General features: G+C 51.1%; 2 protein-coding genes across 3 annotated transcripts; one reads left to right on the top strand and one right to left on the bottom strand.

The window, feature by feature from the left end:
• The first annotated feature begins 657 nt into the window (after positions 1-657).
• Positions 658-9,143, top strand: HOPX (HOP homeobox). 2 transcript variants are annotated; one of them, XM_065692489.1, is made up of 3 exons: positions 658-1,021; positions 5,685-5,860; positions 8,460-9,143. In XM_065692489.1, exons 2-3 carry the CDS (start codon positions 5,717-5,719, stop codon positions 8,535-8,537), a joined length of 222 nt encoding a protein of 73 aa, XP_065548561.1. In that variant the 5' UTR covers positions 658-1,021; positions 5,685-5,716; the 3' UTR covers positions 8,538-9,143. The 2 variants fall into 2 exon arrangements, with proteins under 2 accessions (XP_065548561.1, XP_065548569.1); XM_065692497.1 differs by lacking the exon at positions 658-1,021 and adding an exon at positions 5,130-5,444.
• On the bottom strand, positions 8,649-18,697 carry SPMAP2L (sperm microtubule associated protein 2 like). The gene is made up of 9 exons (XM_065692415.1): positions 18,353-18,697; positions 18,162-18,195; positions 16,215-16,265; positions 15,094-15,216; positions 13,372-13,509; positions 12,937-13,057; positions 11,700-11,831; positions 11,216-11,391; positions 8,649-10,606 (listed from the first exon to the last, which is right to left on the bottom strand). Exons 1-9 carry the CDS (start codon positions 18,591-18,593, stop codon positions 10,492-10,494), a joined length of 1,131 nt encoding a protein of 376 aa, XP_065548487.1. The 5' UTR covers positions 18,594-18,697; the 3' UTR covers positions 8,649-10,491.
• Between the last annotated feature and the right edge of the window lie 309 nt (positions 18,698-19,006).

Here is a 19,006-nt window from a genome sequence, read left to right as displayed (position 1 = left end):
GCTCCAGCCAGCTTTGCAGCTCTTTACATCCAGTTTGCCTTTTTCTCTGGCAGATAACCTCAGACACTGCAATCCATACTCAGTTTCTCATGAACCCTTTCTGCAGCCCCTCTGATTTTTCCAACATCCCCTTCCAGCTATCTGTGAGCTGAGAGAAAATGAGCTCCTCCCCACTGCACCCCACCCCACAAGATTCTTCCTTTTAAGCTGCTATCTAATGCTCCCAGCCCACCCCACTGGAAACTGCAAGCATCGGGGCACTTAAATTGAGGAGAGTATAGGACTTTGGCAGAAGAGGATGCCCTGCCCTCCTCCCCATCTCCTGCCCTGTGTATCTGAAGGCGCCTGGGATGCAGCAGCAGGTTGGATCCGGGGCCCGGTCCTGCTCCCTTCACCTGGCCTCACAGGACCATAGTGCTGAGTAAAGTGACAGCAGGGTCAGGAGAGTTAAACCTGGGGAAGTCCTTTGCAGGGGAGTAAAGTGAGGTGAGAAGCCAGCCCTGCACAGCAGTGACTGTCGCCGGGCTTCATCAGGGGTCTCCACAGCAGAGGGGCTGGTGGCAGCCCTGCCAAGGGGGCATCAGTGGGGCAGACGGCCCGCAGAGGGGCAGGCAGGCTCTGCTGGCACGCAGATAAAGGGCTGAGCACAGTTTCCGCCGCACCCTGCCTTCACCCTTCCTGTACCCCTGCAGGAAACAGCCCCACAGCAGCTCCCACCCGGGGCCGGCAGGACAGCGTCCACCAGCCCAGAGCGTGGTGGGACGAGCCCCGACGGCTCCCTGTGCCACCCGTCCGCGGAGCTCCGCGGCACGTACAACCATGCGTTGAGCCCTGCCAAGGAGAGTGGATGCCAAACCTGAATTACCAGCCCAGAGAGTGGCTGTGGAACCCGGGAGCTCCTGTGATTTGCGGCAGGTTTTTCAGGTCCCCGCCTGTCACACACACTCGCAGATACTTAAGCAGTCACCCAAGGACCTGCAGGGTTCTTGTTTTACTCACTTCTGGTCCCTGACAGCTCCAGGTAAGCACAGGCTTTGAGCTGGGGGAGCTGGGGTGGACTCGCAGGTGCGGATGTTGGGGGGGATGCAGGGAGGAGCTGACTTGATCTTGGTGATGCTGGGGAGGTTGGAGCAGCATCCAGCCAGGCGGTCGTGGTGGGAAAGCTTCATGCCTAGGGAAGGGAGAGAGGCACACAGGCAGGCAGAGACCCCAGGCTGCGGGTACTATGGGGACTTGCCTCTGCTTCAGCAGCTGCTGTGCTCTTGTTTGCTTTGTTCCTGTCGGATATTATCTTCTAAGAGGCTGAACGGGTAGTTTACAGGATGCATGACAGGTGGTTTTTCCTTATTTATGGCAGGGTCTGTTTTATTATTAAAGCCTCCGTCCCACCTTATCCTGTGCGCCATGCCGGCTGATGTTATCCACAGCCACCCCACAGCAGGAGCCCGAGCAAAACGAGGGACAGGACACGGCTCTGCAGCAGAGCAAGGGAGGGCAGGAGGGCTCGTTTGCATTGAGAACTGCTATTTTGATTTCCTGCCAGTGTCAGGAAATAGCTGCAAGCAAAAACCAGGAGCAGATGATGCCTCCAGTTGCATCCCAGCCCTGACAGCGGAGAGAGCAGTGGGGTCAAGAAACCCAGGAGGGTCTATAGGGCCCCTTTATCTGGGCAGGAGCTGCTCAGATTGTTTTCCAGGGTCTTCGGTGCAGTAAATCCTTAGAAAGCTGCACAGCCAGCTAGCTATTGTGTCTGCTGTTCAAAAAGCAAAGCTGAGCAAACAGAGATCATGTCTTTTCTGGAAAAGTGTCTGCTTTCTGCCAGGACAGTAAATGCTGACTGCGCTAGCAGCGCTGGGCAGGCTTGCTGGGAGACAGTGGAATGTCCTCTCCCATCTCAGGCCAGAGCTAGGAGCCCTGCTAGTAACCCCAGGGTGTCCTTGGGGAGCAGGGACACGGGCAGAGGGAGGTCTCTCTCCACACCACTGATCCTAGCTCACATCTAGGTCAGGTCACTCAGGGCCTTGTCCAGCTGAGTTTTAGGGGTCACCAAGAACAGAGGTGCCCCCACCCCTCTGGTCCCTATCTCCACATTGGTACCCACGTACAAAACTTGTTTCCCAATATCCACTAAGAATTTCTCTTGCTGCAACTCGTGCCTATCAGCCACTGCCTTTTGTCTGCTCCCTTTAAAATGGCCCTGGAGGTGCATTTAAACACCCCATCAGCCACACTAAGAGCACTAAGTTGTGCACAGCAATGCTGGCTGGAGCCAAGCAACCAATGAACCCCTTGCATGCTTCAGCTGGTGGCTGCTTTCACACTGCTCCACCTAAAACCAAGACAGACAGAGCCAAGTGTAAATTCCTCGGGGCTTTTTAGCTTGATGTGTAGGACAGAGCAAGTGTCACCAGTGCTGTGGTTTCACAGTGATAGCGCATCTGGCATTGTCATTTCTACCAGGGTGAGTAGCTCCCTGCTACCCAACTCTCATCCTTGTGCCACCCAGGGGTGAAAGCAGTGGACATGGGACTGCTCACAGGGGTAGATGATGACCACAGCCCCCCCCCCTCCTTTCTGAAAGCTGAACAGATGGTTTAGATAACTTGCATTGGAAAAGCCTTTTTTTTGTTTCACCATCCTGCAAAAGTTTAGGCAGAAAAAAGGCAGTGAGCAGTGGTGCTTTCCAGCAGCTGAGCAGAGCAGCTATGATTCTCTGTATTTCTGCCAGGCCTAAAGAAGCATAAGCAAGAAAGTCACCTCTCATGTTCAGGGAAGAGGTCCTGTGTAGCCTGGGCTTAAGTAGGGCTCCATTTAAATAGGAGCTAGGTGAGCAGTGGTCCAGGTACAGGCAGTCAGGACATTTAGGGACTCGTAGCGCCCTCAGGTCCTGTCATTTACCCACAGTTTTTAGCACCAAGAGCTGCCAAGTGCTGGGTGCCAAATGCTGCATAGGGTCACATGGCTCCTGAAGATCTCCAGGACCTCATGGAGTGATGTGGAGCTCCAGGGACACCCAGGCTTTTGAGCTTTTCCTGAAAGCCATCTCACAGCCTTGAGAGGTGGGAGCAGGAGCAGAGTGGAGACAAGGAAAAACTGTTGAGCATCGCATCCTGTGTGCTGGGGCACCCTGAGCTGCCAGCAGGTAGAAGATACTGTGTCCTACAGGGAAGTGCCTCAGGAACCTGGAGATTATCAGAAATGAACAGCTGTGTAGATGAAACATGAAAGTTGAAGCACGCGTTCCCTGTGCAAATCAATGCACACACATTAATGTATGTTAATGCAGCAGTCTGCAAATGATGCTTTATGAACCGCCAGGACATGTTGCTGCTGGTGGCCCAGACTAGGTGCATGATCCAAAGGTGATGAGGAGCCCCGTGGTGACTGGGCTTCCTAGAAGAAGGGCAGACGGCTCAGTGGGGTGCTGGTCAAGGAGGAGAGGCAGGTCTCGTGGCCTGAGCTTGGCCTCATCTGCACTTTGGCCTCATGGGGAGTCTGGCAGCCACAGTGCTGAGAGCAGCAGCTAAAGTCCAGGGGATCCCCTTCTGCCCCTGTGTCTTTTCCAGAGGTCTCCAAATGCCCTAGGCAGGTGAGTAGCATTCACCTGGCCCCCACCAGCTCACACACACAAAGGAATGAACTTTGTTGTTGTGCCTCTTCTGATACGGATGTCTCTGAACTGAGCTGACCCCAGGAAAACTCAGGCAGCTGCTGCCACAAACCTGTGCTGCAACACTCTGCTGACAAGGCCAGCTCAGTTTGCAGCCCCTGGGGTTAAAGGTGGTCTTTCCCCAGTCCATCCCGGAGTGGCGGATTATGCCCTCTACCAGCCTGCTCCATCCCACTCAGAGGTGCTCTGGCCTTTCGTAACCACTGTGTTACAATTGGTATTTACCAAGTGACTCAAACAGACTGGGCTGTTTCACAACCAGCCCTGGTCTATTTATAAGCCCCTACTCAAATGCCAAAGGATCCTTTTATTAGACAAAGTACATTAGTCAAAGCACCTCCTGCAGACAAGGCTCAGTGGGACCTTTGCTTTTTGAGGTAAAGCTGAAAGAAGAGGAGCTCTCCAGCCTCTCATGAATAGCAGAGCTGGCTCTCTGCAAGCTGCAAGGCAGTTTTGGAGCTGAGCCCCAGCAGCAGCAGTGCTGTCAGCAAGTGAGACCCTTGAGGCATTCACTACACCCCAGGGTACCGAATGGGCAAAGGTCAGTTATCTGTCAACCAGAAAACAGTTGGGTTTAAAGCCACACAGTAGGGTGGTGCAGCATGCTGGAGGTGCCTGTAGTTCCATCCCAGAGCCAAAGGGAAGGGGAAGCTGGACTACAAGGCGGAGACAAGGCAGGTCTGCAGCAAACAGCCCAGAGGAGTTCCAAGGTGGCCAAGAACCACCTTGGCAGCATAGGAGAGGCACAACACAGCCTGACAGAGACATCCCAGGCAACTCGGGTAGCAGGACAGCAGATCAAGAAAGGCCACATTTTTGCATCCAGCTCCTATCTGCCAACACCCCACAGCTTGGTTTCGGAAACACCAAAATGATTCAGCACCAGGGACTTTTGCAGGCTTTGTGGGGACAACGCCTCGTGGTGTACTTGACCGAATTGGCAGGCTCGACCCCTGCCATGCAGGGGCAAACTTGGAGCCCTGCAGAAGAGAGGTGTGGGATTTACCCAAGGCATACCATCTTGTTTTGCTTGTGCTTTTGTGCCAAGTCTGCCAAAGATATGTGCAAAGCACAAGTGGGACAAACGTTACTTGGAAGGAGAATGTGGGCTCCTCGCTTGAGTGTCTGGGCAACAGATGTGCATGAGATACCATCCTCCAAGGACTAACCCTCCTTCACTTACACACCAAAACCAAACAAACAGTTCAGTGGTGCTCAGGAACAACATCACTGTTTATCCCCATGCGTTAAATACCATTAAATATTAGCAACATTACATAGATAGATAGATAAACACTAAATATTAACATAGATAACATTAAATATTAGTAAAAACAAAGCAGCTCACCTACTCATCGCCAGCTTCATGTGGTCTGGCCATGCTGCTAGAAGGAGGACCAGGACACTGCTCAGGAGGGAAAATGGGGTGATTGTTGGGTCCAAACCCACACTCCCAAAGATCTTCTGGTTTGTGATTCCCTTGCACAAACTTGCCTGGTCACTGGGAAGAAGGGAAAAAAGAACAGAAATAAACTAGGCTGGATACCAGGCACTGTCCCCTCACCCAGAGCATAAGTAGTGCTTTTTTCAATTAACGTCTTTAAATTAACCCCTTCGACATGCCCATTGCTGTGACATCACTCCCAAGCGACGCCCAGGCCTAAATACGGTCGTAAACAGGAATCGTCCCCACGGGAGTCACACTGGCTATAAATACAGCAAGAGAGGAGCGCTGAGCAGAGGACGGGCTGCAGTTCCCCGCCAGCTAAGGATGGTGAGACGGCTCAGCTGGGCACTGGTGGTGTGTGGTCACCACGGTGGGGAAATTGTGTGTGCGTCCCAGGAGGTGCTGGGGGCCTGGAGCTCCCGGCTGAGCTCCCTGGCATGCCTTTGGGAAGGGAGTTGTGCCCTGCCACGGCAAGCAGGGAGACAGTGGGGATAGGGATGGCAAACCTGGGGCTCAGCAAGTGAGCTTGGTGTCAGCTTGGGCAATGACACTGGCCCCTCTCCGCAGCGCCTGGCCCCATAGCCCTACCCAAGGAGGAGATGGCCACAGAGAAGCCAGTGACTCCCACTGAGGAGCAGCTGGAGATCCTGGAGTACAACTTCTGCAAGGTGAACAAACACCCCGACCCCACCACACTGTGCCTCATTGCGGCTGAGACTGGGCTCTCCGAGGAGCAGACCCTGGTGAGTGTGTGCGCCTTGCCCCTACTTTGGGGGGCTGGACTAGATGATCTTTTGAGGTCCCTTCCAACCCTTGGGATTCTGTGATTCTGTGATTCTACTTTGGCACCAGCTCTGCTCCCCCTGCATGCCTCTGTGTCCCACAGACTCCTGCTTGTCCTATCTCCAGCTCTCTGTCATACTCCCCGCACCCTTCTGTTCACCTACATGCTTCTTACTGCACTTCCTGCACCTCTCATGCTTCCAAACTCTCCTGCATTCCTCTGTGCCCCATATGTGCCCTACTTGCAGTCCCTGCACCAGTCTGCACCTTGCATACTCCTTACTGCACCCCACACCACACCCACAAGTCTTCTCTGCATTTCTGCAACCTCCAGTGCACCCCTAACCCCATGCTGCACCCACAGAACTCTACTGTACCACCACCTCTCCCTGCACCCCATATGTTCCTGCCCCTGCATCCCCAAAGCCCCTTCCCCTGTAATCACAGCCCCTTTGTTCCCAGCCATGGCATCCCACTGGGATCGTGGTGCTCCCCTCACACACCCAGGAGCACCATCCCCATCCTGGGCTTGGATACCATGCTAGAGATTCCCACAGCCAGAACAAGGGCACACCCTGAGGGTCACTGGCTGGCTGTGAACCCCTGAATATACAAGGCATATGTGCTGTCCTTTCCTTTCAACCTATTTCTAATAGTCTTGGATACCCAAACCACTGCTGGCTTTGCGGTCTGAAGAAAATAGTTATTTTACAACAGATCGAAGCAACGGCTGCAGGATGCACTGAGGGACATGCTCAGGCTGTGCACACTCCCCCTCACTGCAGTTTGCTACTTTAGCGTTCCCAAGCCTGCATGTCAGGCAAGTCTGTCAACCTTTTGAGGAGACACAGAGGCTTCCAAATGTCCCTTCACAGGGACAGGCTGCCACTGCCTCAGACTTACACTGAGTTCTGTGCTCCATCTGACTACCTGCAGGCTATCCTGGGCTTCAGAAACAAATGGCTCCTACACAGTTCCTTCAGGCTGCAGTGCAGCCAGTTTAAATGCAGGTATTTTATAAGCTACTAGACCCATAGCAGCATTGATGGGTATAGAAAGGAAATACAACTCACTGAAAAGCTAGCAGCAGAGAGCTGCCAAGCCTGGCTCTAACTGGGCAAAGACAAAGGGATATGAGAGCTGAGCAGGCAATGCCAGTACTTAGCCTGTCCCAGGGAAGAATGCTGGTATAACATGCATTGCCCATGATAGCCCTTGGCTGGAGTGGAAAAGGAGACCCCTCCTTTACTGTGCTTTAATGACAGGCAGGTACCACTGCTTGTTTGAGGCCGCACCCTTGAAATACCTTTTCCTCCTTAGAAATGGCACTGCTCCCCTTCTCTTTTTCCTAAAGCAAGTTGCAAACACAGGCCAGATATGCCCAGGACACATCTGGAGAAGTCTTAAAAATCTTCCCTGATAGCCATCTTTTTCCACAAATCCAGGGTGCTCCTAGGGATCTGGAGATGAAGGACATATTAAGGACAGGATCAAGACTGGGATGGTGAGCTGTGAAGTGCTTGCATTGCATATAACACAGAGAATTATCACTGTTGACATCTGGAGTGCTTTACTGGCTAGATATAGCAGCCATTTTAATAAAAAAATCAGTAAAAATGAGATGCAAAGAGGTGGTGAGTCAACGGGAGATGATGGTTGAGGGCAGGAAGTGAAATTTTTGGGAGGAGGCGAGGCAATCATCTGACTGGATGAGGTCCAAGGCAGTGCTGGTGCGAGAGCCACTTTGTAGAGAGCATCGTGGTTGTGTCATTACGAACCACAATAGCTTCAGAAATAGCCATGAACAAATATAGCAACAGAGTGAACAGCAACAAAGCAAATCACAGGCACATTCCCAAACAAAAGACTGAGCTGTGCTTCCGGGACATGAGTTATCTCTCTCTTCTTACGCAGGTAGTGTGGCTTTATCCAGCCGCATTTTAGCTAACATTCGAAATTGCAGCTGTGTTCAAGTGGTGTCAGCAGCTCTGGGACTTGGCCTAGGGATGCTAAGCTACTGCACAGTAACATAGCCATGCATATTGCTTGAAGACTAAGATCACTGTAACACATTTTTCAAATTTATTTGATCTTCGATTTGCTGAGAGCCACTGCGTTGTCACTGTCATCCTTTCTGAAGCAGGTCAGCTTGTGATTCCTGTCTGTTTTGGACCTGCAGTGATTGTTTCATTGCTCCAGCCATTTAAGCAGATGCCATCCAGCAGCTCCTTAGCCACTTTCTTGCTCTGTTTGCAAGAAAAACTTGGACTCACAGAAATAAAACAAGAACTTACCCATGCTGTCAAGGTCTGAAGTGAGCAAGAGAAATGAGTTTGAAAGAGGTGAACATATCAATAACAAGACCATTCATTCACTCAGAAGCAGCTCTCCTGATGCCTGTACTGCCTAGAAACAGTGCAGCACCTTGCTTCAGATAGCAGAACCACGAGTTTCCCTCACCTGGTCCCATGTGCTGACCACATCTGCACCTTTAGCAAGGTTATTTAGAGCTTCACTCAGCCCAGTGCACTCAATCTCTTTCTCTTTTCTTTCATCCAGAAATGGTTCAAGCAGCGCCTGGCGGAGTGGAGGAAGTCTGAAGGGCTGCCGTCACAAAGCGGATCTGTCAGGGACTAGAGGATGCTGCTCCAATCCCCAGGGCTGCTGATAATGATGGTGAAGCTCTTCAGAGTGGGTTTCCTTGGGGTTCTTCTGTTGCAATAGGTTTTGAGATACGAAGTAATACCCTTCTATTTAACATAAGTTTTATTTAAAGTGTACATAACCAGGAAAAAAATATTATATATATATGCGTATACAGCTTCTGATGGCTGCATAACCTATCTAGTGATTCCCATCCATTCATAATGCCCTTGTCCCAGGCTTACAGAAAAGCTGCCATGAAAGGTTCAAACATAGAAGGGGAGGGAAAGATTTATTTTGCTTATGCTCCCCAAAGGAAAAGTATACATTCTAGCTTTAATATACACACCATTCAGAGAGGAGGGGGCACGTGGAAAACAGATGTGTTGCTCAGATGATCTTAGTTAGCTCAAGATGCTGAGTCAGCTCTGGATATCAGCAAACTTAGTGCCTACACAGTCATCAGACCAAGGCAAGCCTCCCTTGAATGTATTTCTTACATTGCTGTTAAAGGTCATCAAAAGGAAAGAATTGGCGTTTTGTTTTTTTGGGTGTTTTTTTTCCAATACATTAATAAAAAAACAGAGTTTTTTGATGAGAGGATCTGTGTTAGGTCCCTGCTTGTGCTCCTTGCCCCAGTGGCAGGAGACAGACTTCTTTCTCTGGGAAAGCAACACTTCTCCGAAGAGCCTCAGTGGGCATCATGGGGTATCCCTCTTGCCACAGGGATAGGACACAGACATGGGTAACCTCCATGGGTCCATCCATGGCAGCCCACACAGCCTCATCCCTGAGGTGGCAGAGGCTGGTAGCACTGGGGTTCCCCCACAGGTGGGGACATCAGACTTCACCTTCCATCTGGCCATTCTTAAGCTTAAGGGATGTAGTTGCACTCAGGCTTTTGCACAGAACCCAAACTCTGGTACATTGACCTGGTACAGGACAATGCATGGGATAAAAAATAACCAGCACAGTTGCTCAGTGACCTTACCTTGTTCAAAAGGGTTCAAAAATCCTCTGCTTAGTGGATTACTGAATCAATTACTGGATCCTCTGATTAATCCTCTTGTGGTTTGTGGTGACCTGCCTCTATTCCTTTGGAAGGAGAATCGGCTTAACACAGGGAAGATCAAGATACACTGGCAGTGGAACTGCCACATGCTTTCTTTTATAACTTTTGTCCCTCCATTATTCTGCCTAGGGTTACACAACCGAGTATCTGAACCGCAGACATATAAACCCACCTGTGTAACTTGCACCAAAGATGCATGCAAAGCAAAAGGCTGCTTGCCCATTCTCTGCCCATTCTCCTGGCATTTGAGAGAAGGGGCCCCAAACTGAAGCCAACTCAAGGTACATGCCACCCCAGCATTTCCAAAGTCTGTACTAAAGCTGCATGCCTTATCAAATCCAGCCCTGGATCTGGAATTTTGCAGCCTTTTGTGTATCTATTTCCGTCACAAGCACAAAACTTTGAGCACCACTGAGAAGATCTCTAAACTTCAGCAAAAATTTTAAAAACCCAAGGTCAGGAGTTGCATTGCATCAACATGCTGTGTGCCATTGGCTGTGGTTTGCCACACTTACTTATGTGATAAAACAGTTCCTGTGCTGGCTTCCCCCAGCAGGTGTTTCATCACTTCTTTAACTATTATAGCTAAAAAATAAGAAGAGATATAAAATCCAGACATAACTCATCCTAGGAAGAAAGGCTTCCCACATTAGGTCAAATCCTGCTTTTTTCGCCTGGTGACTATTTTTGTGCTTATGGAATGACTGTTTTATTTAACTCCCCAGATTAGCCCAGTAAAAGTGGCAGCTCGTAAGAAGTGTTCCTGGTGGGTGCTGCTGTGTTCAAGTAGGTTTTCCAGTCACAGCACAGCCCGAACAGAGTGATGTTCCAAGGGGGACAGCTGGCACGAGCAGAGGGCTGTGCTTCTGAGGGAGCTCAGCGCTTAATCGGACAAGCCAGTTCCTTGATTCGAGCAGAACAAATTGCCTTCTTAGCCGACTCCTTCACAGTGAAGGCATTTGGGTTGAATTGAGTCAAGTTCATAGGAAGCCTGGGGGAGTGAGGACAGAGCCAGTCAATTCCAACTGGAGAAGAACCAGCTGTCAAAGCTGCCTGACAGTTGACACACCTCCACCTGTGCCCTGCCCTGTCCTGGGAGGATAAAAGCAGCCATGCCTCGGCTGCTGTCACCAGGACACTAGTGAGAGTGGATGCCCCATCTCTCACTGCAGCCACCACAGCCACTACCACCAGGTATTCCCTCCCTCTCTGTGAAACACCATGCCCAGCACTTCCTGCAACCCAGGCTGAGGCCAGCTGTATCATGCTGGGCAGCATGAATTTGCCACACTGCGCCATGTGTCAGCTGATTGCTTTTTATAATTGCAACTAATAATTACAAAGTCCCAGCCAGTAGTTCCTACTGGAATTAGAAAGCTCCTATTTCTCCTCTTTTGATTCTCCATCCACCTCAAAAATGCTGTTTAAACCGCAGTCCATGTAGCAGTAACACATCCAGACATACAAAACTCACAGATTTTGGAAGTGAAAAAGCAGTGGCTTAATCACACTGCATAAATCCAAATCAACAAGGTACCATGGCCTGCATGAAATGAGCTGACAGCTGATCATTTCTGCATAGCAGGGAAGCAGCACCTACCTTTTGCAAGGCTGGGCCAGTTCCACAAGCCTTGGCGTAGCCACTGCCTGCTTTGCAGCCTTTGTCACAGACCATGCAGCATCCCGCATAGGCATATAATCAGGATGCAATCTTTTTGCCATAGCCAGCTCCAAGGTCCGAGGGCTAGCAATTGCCTTCTGAGCAAATTTGGAAACCTGTGGAAGAATGGGGAAGAAGGTCCCTACAGATATGTTCCTGGCATTTGATGGTGACCAGCCTGCAGCTCAGTGTACCCAGGTTCACAGCCACTGACCACGCACAGGTGGAACATGATCCTGTCCATGCTCTGGACGGAGGACAAGTCCTGCTCTCCAGCCCCGGAAGCAGCTACCCCAGCGCCACAGACAGCAGCACATCCAGAAGAGGATGTGACAATGAAGAGAGCCCCCAGTGACTGAGCCCCTGTACTCTCCCCTCTGCCCAGCATCCCTGCCATGCACAGGCCCAGGTGATGCTGCCTTACCGGGCGAATGGCAGATTCAAAAGGGCCGTACTCGTAGCAGCAGGTCACTTTCTTGACCCAGGGCTCTGCCAGCTGCTGTATCCGTGAGGATGCTCTGGCCAAGGCCGCAGCATTTGTAACCTGTGTTGGCACCTGCATGGATTCAGAATGGGGGAGGGATGTGCAGACACAGAGCTTGTCCACAGCAGCTCAGAGGGACACACTCCCTTCTCCAAAGGGATAAGCACCCAGCACTCTTCCTCTGGCAGACATGGTTATAAGAAGAAGCACTCTCACTTTCTCAACATGCATTAGTTTTCTTTCACCTGAGCTAGAAGCTAATTTTGGCACTACCGGGATTTGCATGTCTTAGCCAGTACTACTTTTTTCCCCAGCTGTCACCCACTCGTAGGCAGGAAAGGAGTGTCTGTAACCAGAGCCTGTGCAGCCAGGTGAGAGTGCAGAGAAGTTTCTTCCAGAGTAATGTTTTTCATATTTGTCTTCCTGGCTGAATCAAATAATTTCCCCTCCTAAGGAGAAACATTCAGATTTCAGGGTAAAAATGCTGGTGCAGTTAACTGCATTCCTACAGCAAAAGTGATCACTGCTCCAGCATGACATCTTCCCCTATTTTTCACAGGGTTACTGATGCCAAGTCCTGCTCCAGCACAGCCCCCCTTACGTCCCAGCCCAGAGACTGCATCCAGAAAACTTAGCCTTTGCCATGGAATGAGTGTAATCTGAGATTGCTCTTTAACCCCTGCCAAAGCAATGACTCTCCTAAAATGAGCAAGTTCAGAAATATGTCTCTAAATCAGGCTAATCTGGTAAAACACTGTTAAAATCTATATATTGTTTGTAGGCTCATGCCCCCTATATACACAGCACAGCTGCCCAACTGAAAACACAACTGTATTCCCTAGGAGCTGAACAGGCCGTTCCCATCAGGTTTCTCCACTTTCCCAGGCTGCTTTATCACTCAGGGGATATGCAGCCCAGATGCCTCCCTTGGCACTCCTACTATTCTAGGCTGCTCCAGCCTGGCTTTTCTCTGTCCCTCAGCAGGAAGATTTTCACAGACAGTATCTCATTCCAAAAAGGCAATTTCTCTCAGTATCACAAACCCCAGCAGAACCAGACAGTTTCTCCCCGCCATTGCACATGCTGGGCACATCCAGGGGCAGGATACAGGGTTTAAAAACTCAGGACAGTTTGCTGCATCACTGTCCCGTCCAATCTCACTCAACCAGCTCCTCACCTTTTTGGCCGGCAGGAACTCTGGGTGTAGCACCTTTGGCTGGGCAAGCTCCACAATCCGTGGGGAGGCCTTACAGCTCAGTGCCGCTGGTGACACAGGCCATTCAGGGGACGTGCGAGGTCTAGAAGCAGAGAGTCACAGCACCACCACTCATGGATACTACTCCACACTGGTTAAACCAGGCAGCAGCAGGGATGTTTAAGTCTCACATTTGCTGCAGTAGAAGGAAGCTTTGTCTTGTGGCTATTTCCAGTGCAGAACCCACACATACCATGACAAAGACCAGATATCCTAATCCCAGCAGAGTCCCTGCTCTGCATTTTGCCCTCTGTTGTACCCATCCTCTGTTCCTGTATTTGTTACTTTAAAGCTGGACTAATGCTGTAAGACCCAAGGGCCTTCCTATAGAACCCTACAGGCTTTCTGGCCTCTCACCTTTGCAGCAGGTAAGCAGCCTGGTATTGTTTAGGTTCAGCCAACTTCACCAGCCGATCAGAAGGGAAGCGAAAATCCACTAGTGAGGGATGCTCCCAGATTGTTGATTCCCGTCCACAGCTGTACAAGTAGAGGGGCCTGAAGGAACAGCACAGAAAAGTTAGTAAAGGGCGACTGGTAGAGAACTTGGTTCTGGTAGATGGTATCCTAAGTTTGGTTAAACAACTATGCCTGTTACATGTACAAAAGCTGGCACCAGTGCACATGGTAAAGACATGAACAAACGGATGTTTACACTTGAGATTTCCTGGTAAATGCTGTTTGCATATGCAGAGTCCTCTTTTAAGCATCCTCAGTGCATCTGAGCATCAGATTTGAGTGCATCAAAGTCTAGGCCTTTCCCCAGCCCATTACTCCACAACACAAACCCAGCAGCATCTCTTGCTCAGCTCTGACAATTTAGAAACCACTTTGTTGCAATGGGCTAATAGCCATTGCAGCTCCTTTCATTTTGGGATCTCCCCACACTTGCCTAGTGCATGCTCATCCAACTTTCCATCAGCCACAACCACTGGAAGATGCCTGTCATCCCCAGGGAAGAGGTGAGCAGAAAGGCAGGAAAGGCTGTCAGGCAGACACCATTAGTCAGAGGCAGAACCTCTCAGGAGGATGAAAGTCCTTGAACTAATGACAGTGGCAGAGGAGAGAATGATACAGACATGCATGTCTTGACATCACTCCAGGTAGAGGAAAGCCAGGAGTACAACACAGTTTAATATGCATTCTCATTGCTCAGTCTTCTTACAGACTAGCAACCACCATCCTGTCTCCAAAAGAGCTTCATTCCCTCCAGCCGAGCTACAGAAGATACAGATTAGTGACTTCAAGTAATGCAGCATCACCCAGCACCACTGAAGCTTACATTTCCCACATTGTTCTTCACTCCTATACCCAAACACGGATTAGTTTTTTACCATGTAGTGACAGCAGAGGTTCAACTCAAGGCAAGAGACCTGGATTTCTACTAGCCAGCAGGATGCTGCAAGATTTCTCTGTTCACAGCACTTCCTAACCTTTAGCCTCAAGATTTAGGCCAAGTTCCAAGAGGATGCAGGGGATCACTAATTGTGTCCAGGTGCCTGGCTGGGCTGCATCAGCCCCAGTACAGACAGGGAACCCTCTAGGGGCAGATAGTCCCTCTGTACACACAGGTGTGACACACATGTTTCCATTGAAGCATGCATACACGCACATGATGTCTCTGCTTCCACGCCAAAGCAGAGCTGTTGACTGGGGTTTTTGTTACAGCAGAGGAATATGTTCCCAAGTGCTTGGAAACTGAGATCAAGGCTGGCTCTTATGGCAGTTGATCCAAACCCAGAGCAGCCACCGCATGTTGGAGAGGCCCTTTTCACAGCCAGGAAGCAGGTACAAGGAAACAAAAGAGCACCAAAACTCAGCACCCCCCAGTTCTTCCTCATTTTGGAAGTCAAGCGCTCAGGGTGACTATACTTCCATAGCGCTTTCTTCCCTGCTACAGATGGCCCCTGTTCCAAGCACCAGGACAGCCTGGTGGGTCTTAGCGGCATGTAAATCCCTGTGGGGCAGCAATGGCAGGAAAGGAGATGGCATCTCCCTTTCCCTGGACCCACTAAGTTCCTTTGCTTAGTCAGCACCTTCTGAGCTGCCTCCTTCCCCAGGATGTGCTACCACATTACTGACCTGTACAGGTTCTTGCCAAAATCTTGCTTGGGCTTGGCCAATTCCAGTATCCTTGCAGATGGTCTAGCTGTCATAGCACGCCGTGACATGGTCCATATTGTCTCTTGGTTTCCCCAAACAAGCCTAGCAAGAACAGCAAGGGTGTGAAATTTTAGGAATATGCCCAAGTGTGAACTATGTTTGCTAGGGTTATCCTTCCCTGCCTGGGATGGGACACACATATGGTCCCTATGGCTACCCCCACCTGTAAAGTGCTGCTGGTATTTCCTGAGCACTCACTTTCTCTGGCACACTGTCCAGAGTTAGGAAATGTTACCGACTCAAAAAGAAAAGAGCCTTCAAGGGATGAGTCTGGTTTTACAACTACCAGTGGATGTGCAGAAAGGGTCATTTCATTACATCTCTGAAACCCCTGGGGGAGTTTCATGATTCCATTTTTCTTGCCTCACTGTTACCACCTAGCTATACCACAAGTATGACAGTAAAAATAATAATAATGTTATGGTCAGGGTGTGCCATGGAAAGTGGGTGAGGTTTTGCAGCATGTTAGTGGTTATTCTCCTGTGCCCAGGGCAAATCTGGAGTTGCTCATTCCCCATTGAGAGAGAGGCCATGATGGGAGAGGGTACCAGGGTAGTCAGGACAGGGAACAGCTGGGCAGTGGGTTTGTGGAACCTTTTCCAAGCACAGTGACACCCATAGAGAGTGGAGAAGAGACGTTATCAAGAGACTGTTGCCCTGGCTTGTCAAGCCATAGCTTGACCACATAATGCTGACAGCAGCTCTGCTTCTAAAGCTGGACTGTGTTCTCCAGGATGCAGCAGCCTGTGACTCCAATGAGGTCCAATCTCCTTGCACCACTACGCCATGCTATCCCGCAACATCTCAGTGCAGCAACTCAGGACAGCAAAGGCAAGACTGGATCAAGCCCAGTTTTTTGACTGAAAGGAAGAAAGAGCAAGTCAAAGAGAGACCCTCATGCACTGAACATCTCTACCTGGATTTTTGGAGCCACTCCTGCTCTTAAGAAGGAAGCAGTAGCAAGACAAAAGCAAAGGGTCTGCACTGGCTGAGGTCCCATCAATCCCCAGCCCTTGAGCAGGGCTGCATTACCTCCTTACCTGAGGTCATTTGCACAAGCTGCTTTCTTGGGTTCTGCAAGTTCCCATATCCTGTCAAAATTGCAGAAAAGGACAAACATGCCATTTATCATACAGTTGAACCAACAAAGCACAAAGAAGCTACTGCTGTACTCAAAACCACATAACACATTCTCAAACTCCTCTGCCTTTTCCTCCATCTCTTGCAAGAGTGTGTTTAAGGGATCTCTCTCTTCTAGTAGCTTTCCATCCATTTAATCTGGTGAACTCACCAACACATGGATTTTTGTGCTATTTCTTGGATTGCAGAGACACAAATTTGCAATTCTGTCCTCCTTGCAGGGAGAAGGGGAAGGTATTTTTCTGGTTAATAACACACCATGCAACCCAAGCAGGTAGGAAGGAGATGGATGATGTCTTCAGCCTACAGGAGCCCAGATGAACAGAAACACTTGTGGTTTGCTCAAAGTCACCATGGAGACTTCCCACAGGGCTTCAGGAGCACAGGTGAAGCCATGTTTTTCTTTATCATTTTATTTCAGTCTGTTTAGCACAAGGGTCTTAGATGCTACAGAGACTCAGGAACATCATGGTCTGTGCCCTAGCAGTACTGAAAATCATAGAGTCATCAAATAGTTTGGGTTGGAAGGGGCCTTCAAAGGTCACCCAGTCCAAACCCCCTGCAATGAGCAGGGACATCTTCAACTAGGTTAGGTTGCCCAGAACTACATCCAGCCTGGCCCTGAATGCCAGCTATGGAAGTGCCTCACCATGGAAAAAGCACAGAAAGTGAAAGCCTGGGGAATCGCTTCCCGTGCTTAGTACCATCTGGCAATAAGGCAGCATAGCCCTAGAGAGGAGTGGCGACACAGAGAGAAGTGTTTGCTGACAGAAAACAGTCTGTATTGTAGGGACTCATCTGTGGTTCCTCTGATGGGGCTTATACTCCTTCCTGAGATGCCAAGCCCCAGCAAACACTTGCCAGAGACCTCAGCACTACAGAGACCCTTGCAATGGCAGGCTGCTGTTAGAGCATCAGATGCCTGCTGATTTATCTCCCTGTCATGCCTAACCACCGGTCACAGCACTGCAAACAAGAGATCCCACAGAGAGAACTGCCTGTAGGACTTTGGCCCCTTGCCGCCGGTTCAAGACAGGACACGCTCAGGACAGCAGCCCTCATGTCAGGAGCCAAAAACTAGTTTCAGCTGTTCATTCCCAAGCAGCTCCCCAGAGTCTTTTCCATGCAGAGGTGCGAGGGGGTGAAGGATTACCACACAGGGTTTTCCCCCAAGCCTAGCTACATTGCAGAGCTGGCACTATCCCTGCAGGCAGGCTCCTCTTCTCCTCCAGCAATGGCACAGACCCACCACATAGGCACAGCCAAGCCCAGCACAAAGTGACATGGCCTTACTGACCCATATGACAGTGCTGTGCAAAGCTTGCATTATGACTCAGCCAAGGAACAAGTCACACGTACATCCAGACCAGGTCTCTCGATTCACTTGGCAACTGTCAAGTAGTATATTGTTTTTTTCCAATTACAAAAAAGCTATTATTTTCTACTCTTTTATCATGGCAAAAGCTCTGGACACACAGGCGCCCTCGCACAGGATGCACCTGCAGCAGTTCTACAACTTGGCTGATAAGGGGACTGCCCTTGCTGTTTGATCCTACTCCTGCTTCCCAGCAGGTAAAAGGAGGCCTTGCTGCAGCCAGGCACAGAAACACCTCCCCTCCATGCCTGAGCTCGCATGGACTAACTGCTCAGCCATCAGACTCATCAGACCTGACTTCTCGGGTCATGAGAAGCAGGCAGAACAGCAAACCCAAGCATCGCTTCCTCTGTGTATTTATCACAGTGTCATCTGATACATTGACTCGCTGCCCGGCGTAAATCCCCGACCCAGCCCTCCCTGGGTTTGGCCTCGATGCCCAGCCAGGAGATCAGGTCTGGGGGGTTCTTACCTGTCATGGGAGCATGCAGACAGGTAGCAAGGAACTGCAAAGACAAGAAGAGGTGAATTTAAAAGCTTGGTAACACCCGCAGCTTGGGCTGCCTGCTCTTCAACGTTAAACAACTGCGGGGCGGGTGGACTCTGTGCATCTTCTCAGGACAGGACTGCCTGGCAGCTGGCTGTAAGGCTTTCCCTTGGTACCTTCCTGGGGCAGCTGCCCAGCGATGCATTTGCACACGAAGCGTTCCTCACCCAGCGGAGGGGGAGTCTGGGGGCACCACGTCCCCTCATCAGCATCCTCCTCTTGGGATGAGCACCAGGTTCCGCTCACCCCGCGAGCCGTCCCCAGCTCACCCCTTACTACTGCCCTCAGCCTGGGGGCCTCGGTGGGCAGCGGCTGTATCAAACCGGGACTCTGCAGCAGCACCGGACAAGCCGCCATGCTTTGAAAGCGGGGACGGGAAAACCACAGTACGCGGTGGGGAAGCCAGGCTGCCAGGTGGCGGCCATGGCCGGGCGGGCACCGCGCTGCCGACCAGACGCTCCGGGGGCGCTGTGGTGCCGGGGCCCCGCCGCGCCCGCCCTCCCTGCCGCCATGCCGCGCCGCGCCCGGGCATCCCCCGAGCCCCGCGGAGGCCGGCTGAGGGCCCGGGGCACAGGGTCTCCCGGCCCGACCGGGAGGGGCTACCCCTCGCCCCCCCACACGGCCCCGTCCCCACACACCGGCGCGCGGCCCGGCCGGCGCCATGGTGCGCGCTCCCGTCGCCACGGCAACGGGTGCTGAGGGAAGCGCTCCTGAGGAGAGATCCCTTCCTCCGGCGGGCCCCGGGAACGGGAACCCAGCCGGCAGCGGAG

Source organism: Lathamus discolor, chromosome 1 (genome assembly GCF_037157495.1).
Source record: "Lathamus discolor isolate bLatDis1 chromosome 1, bLatDis1.hap1, whole genome shotgun sequence".
NCBI lineage: Eukaryota > Metazoa > Chordata > Aves > Psittaciformes > Psittacidae > Lathamus > Lathamus discolor.
This window is presented reverse-complemented; position numbering and strand designations above follow the sequence as displayed.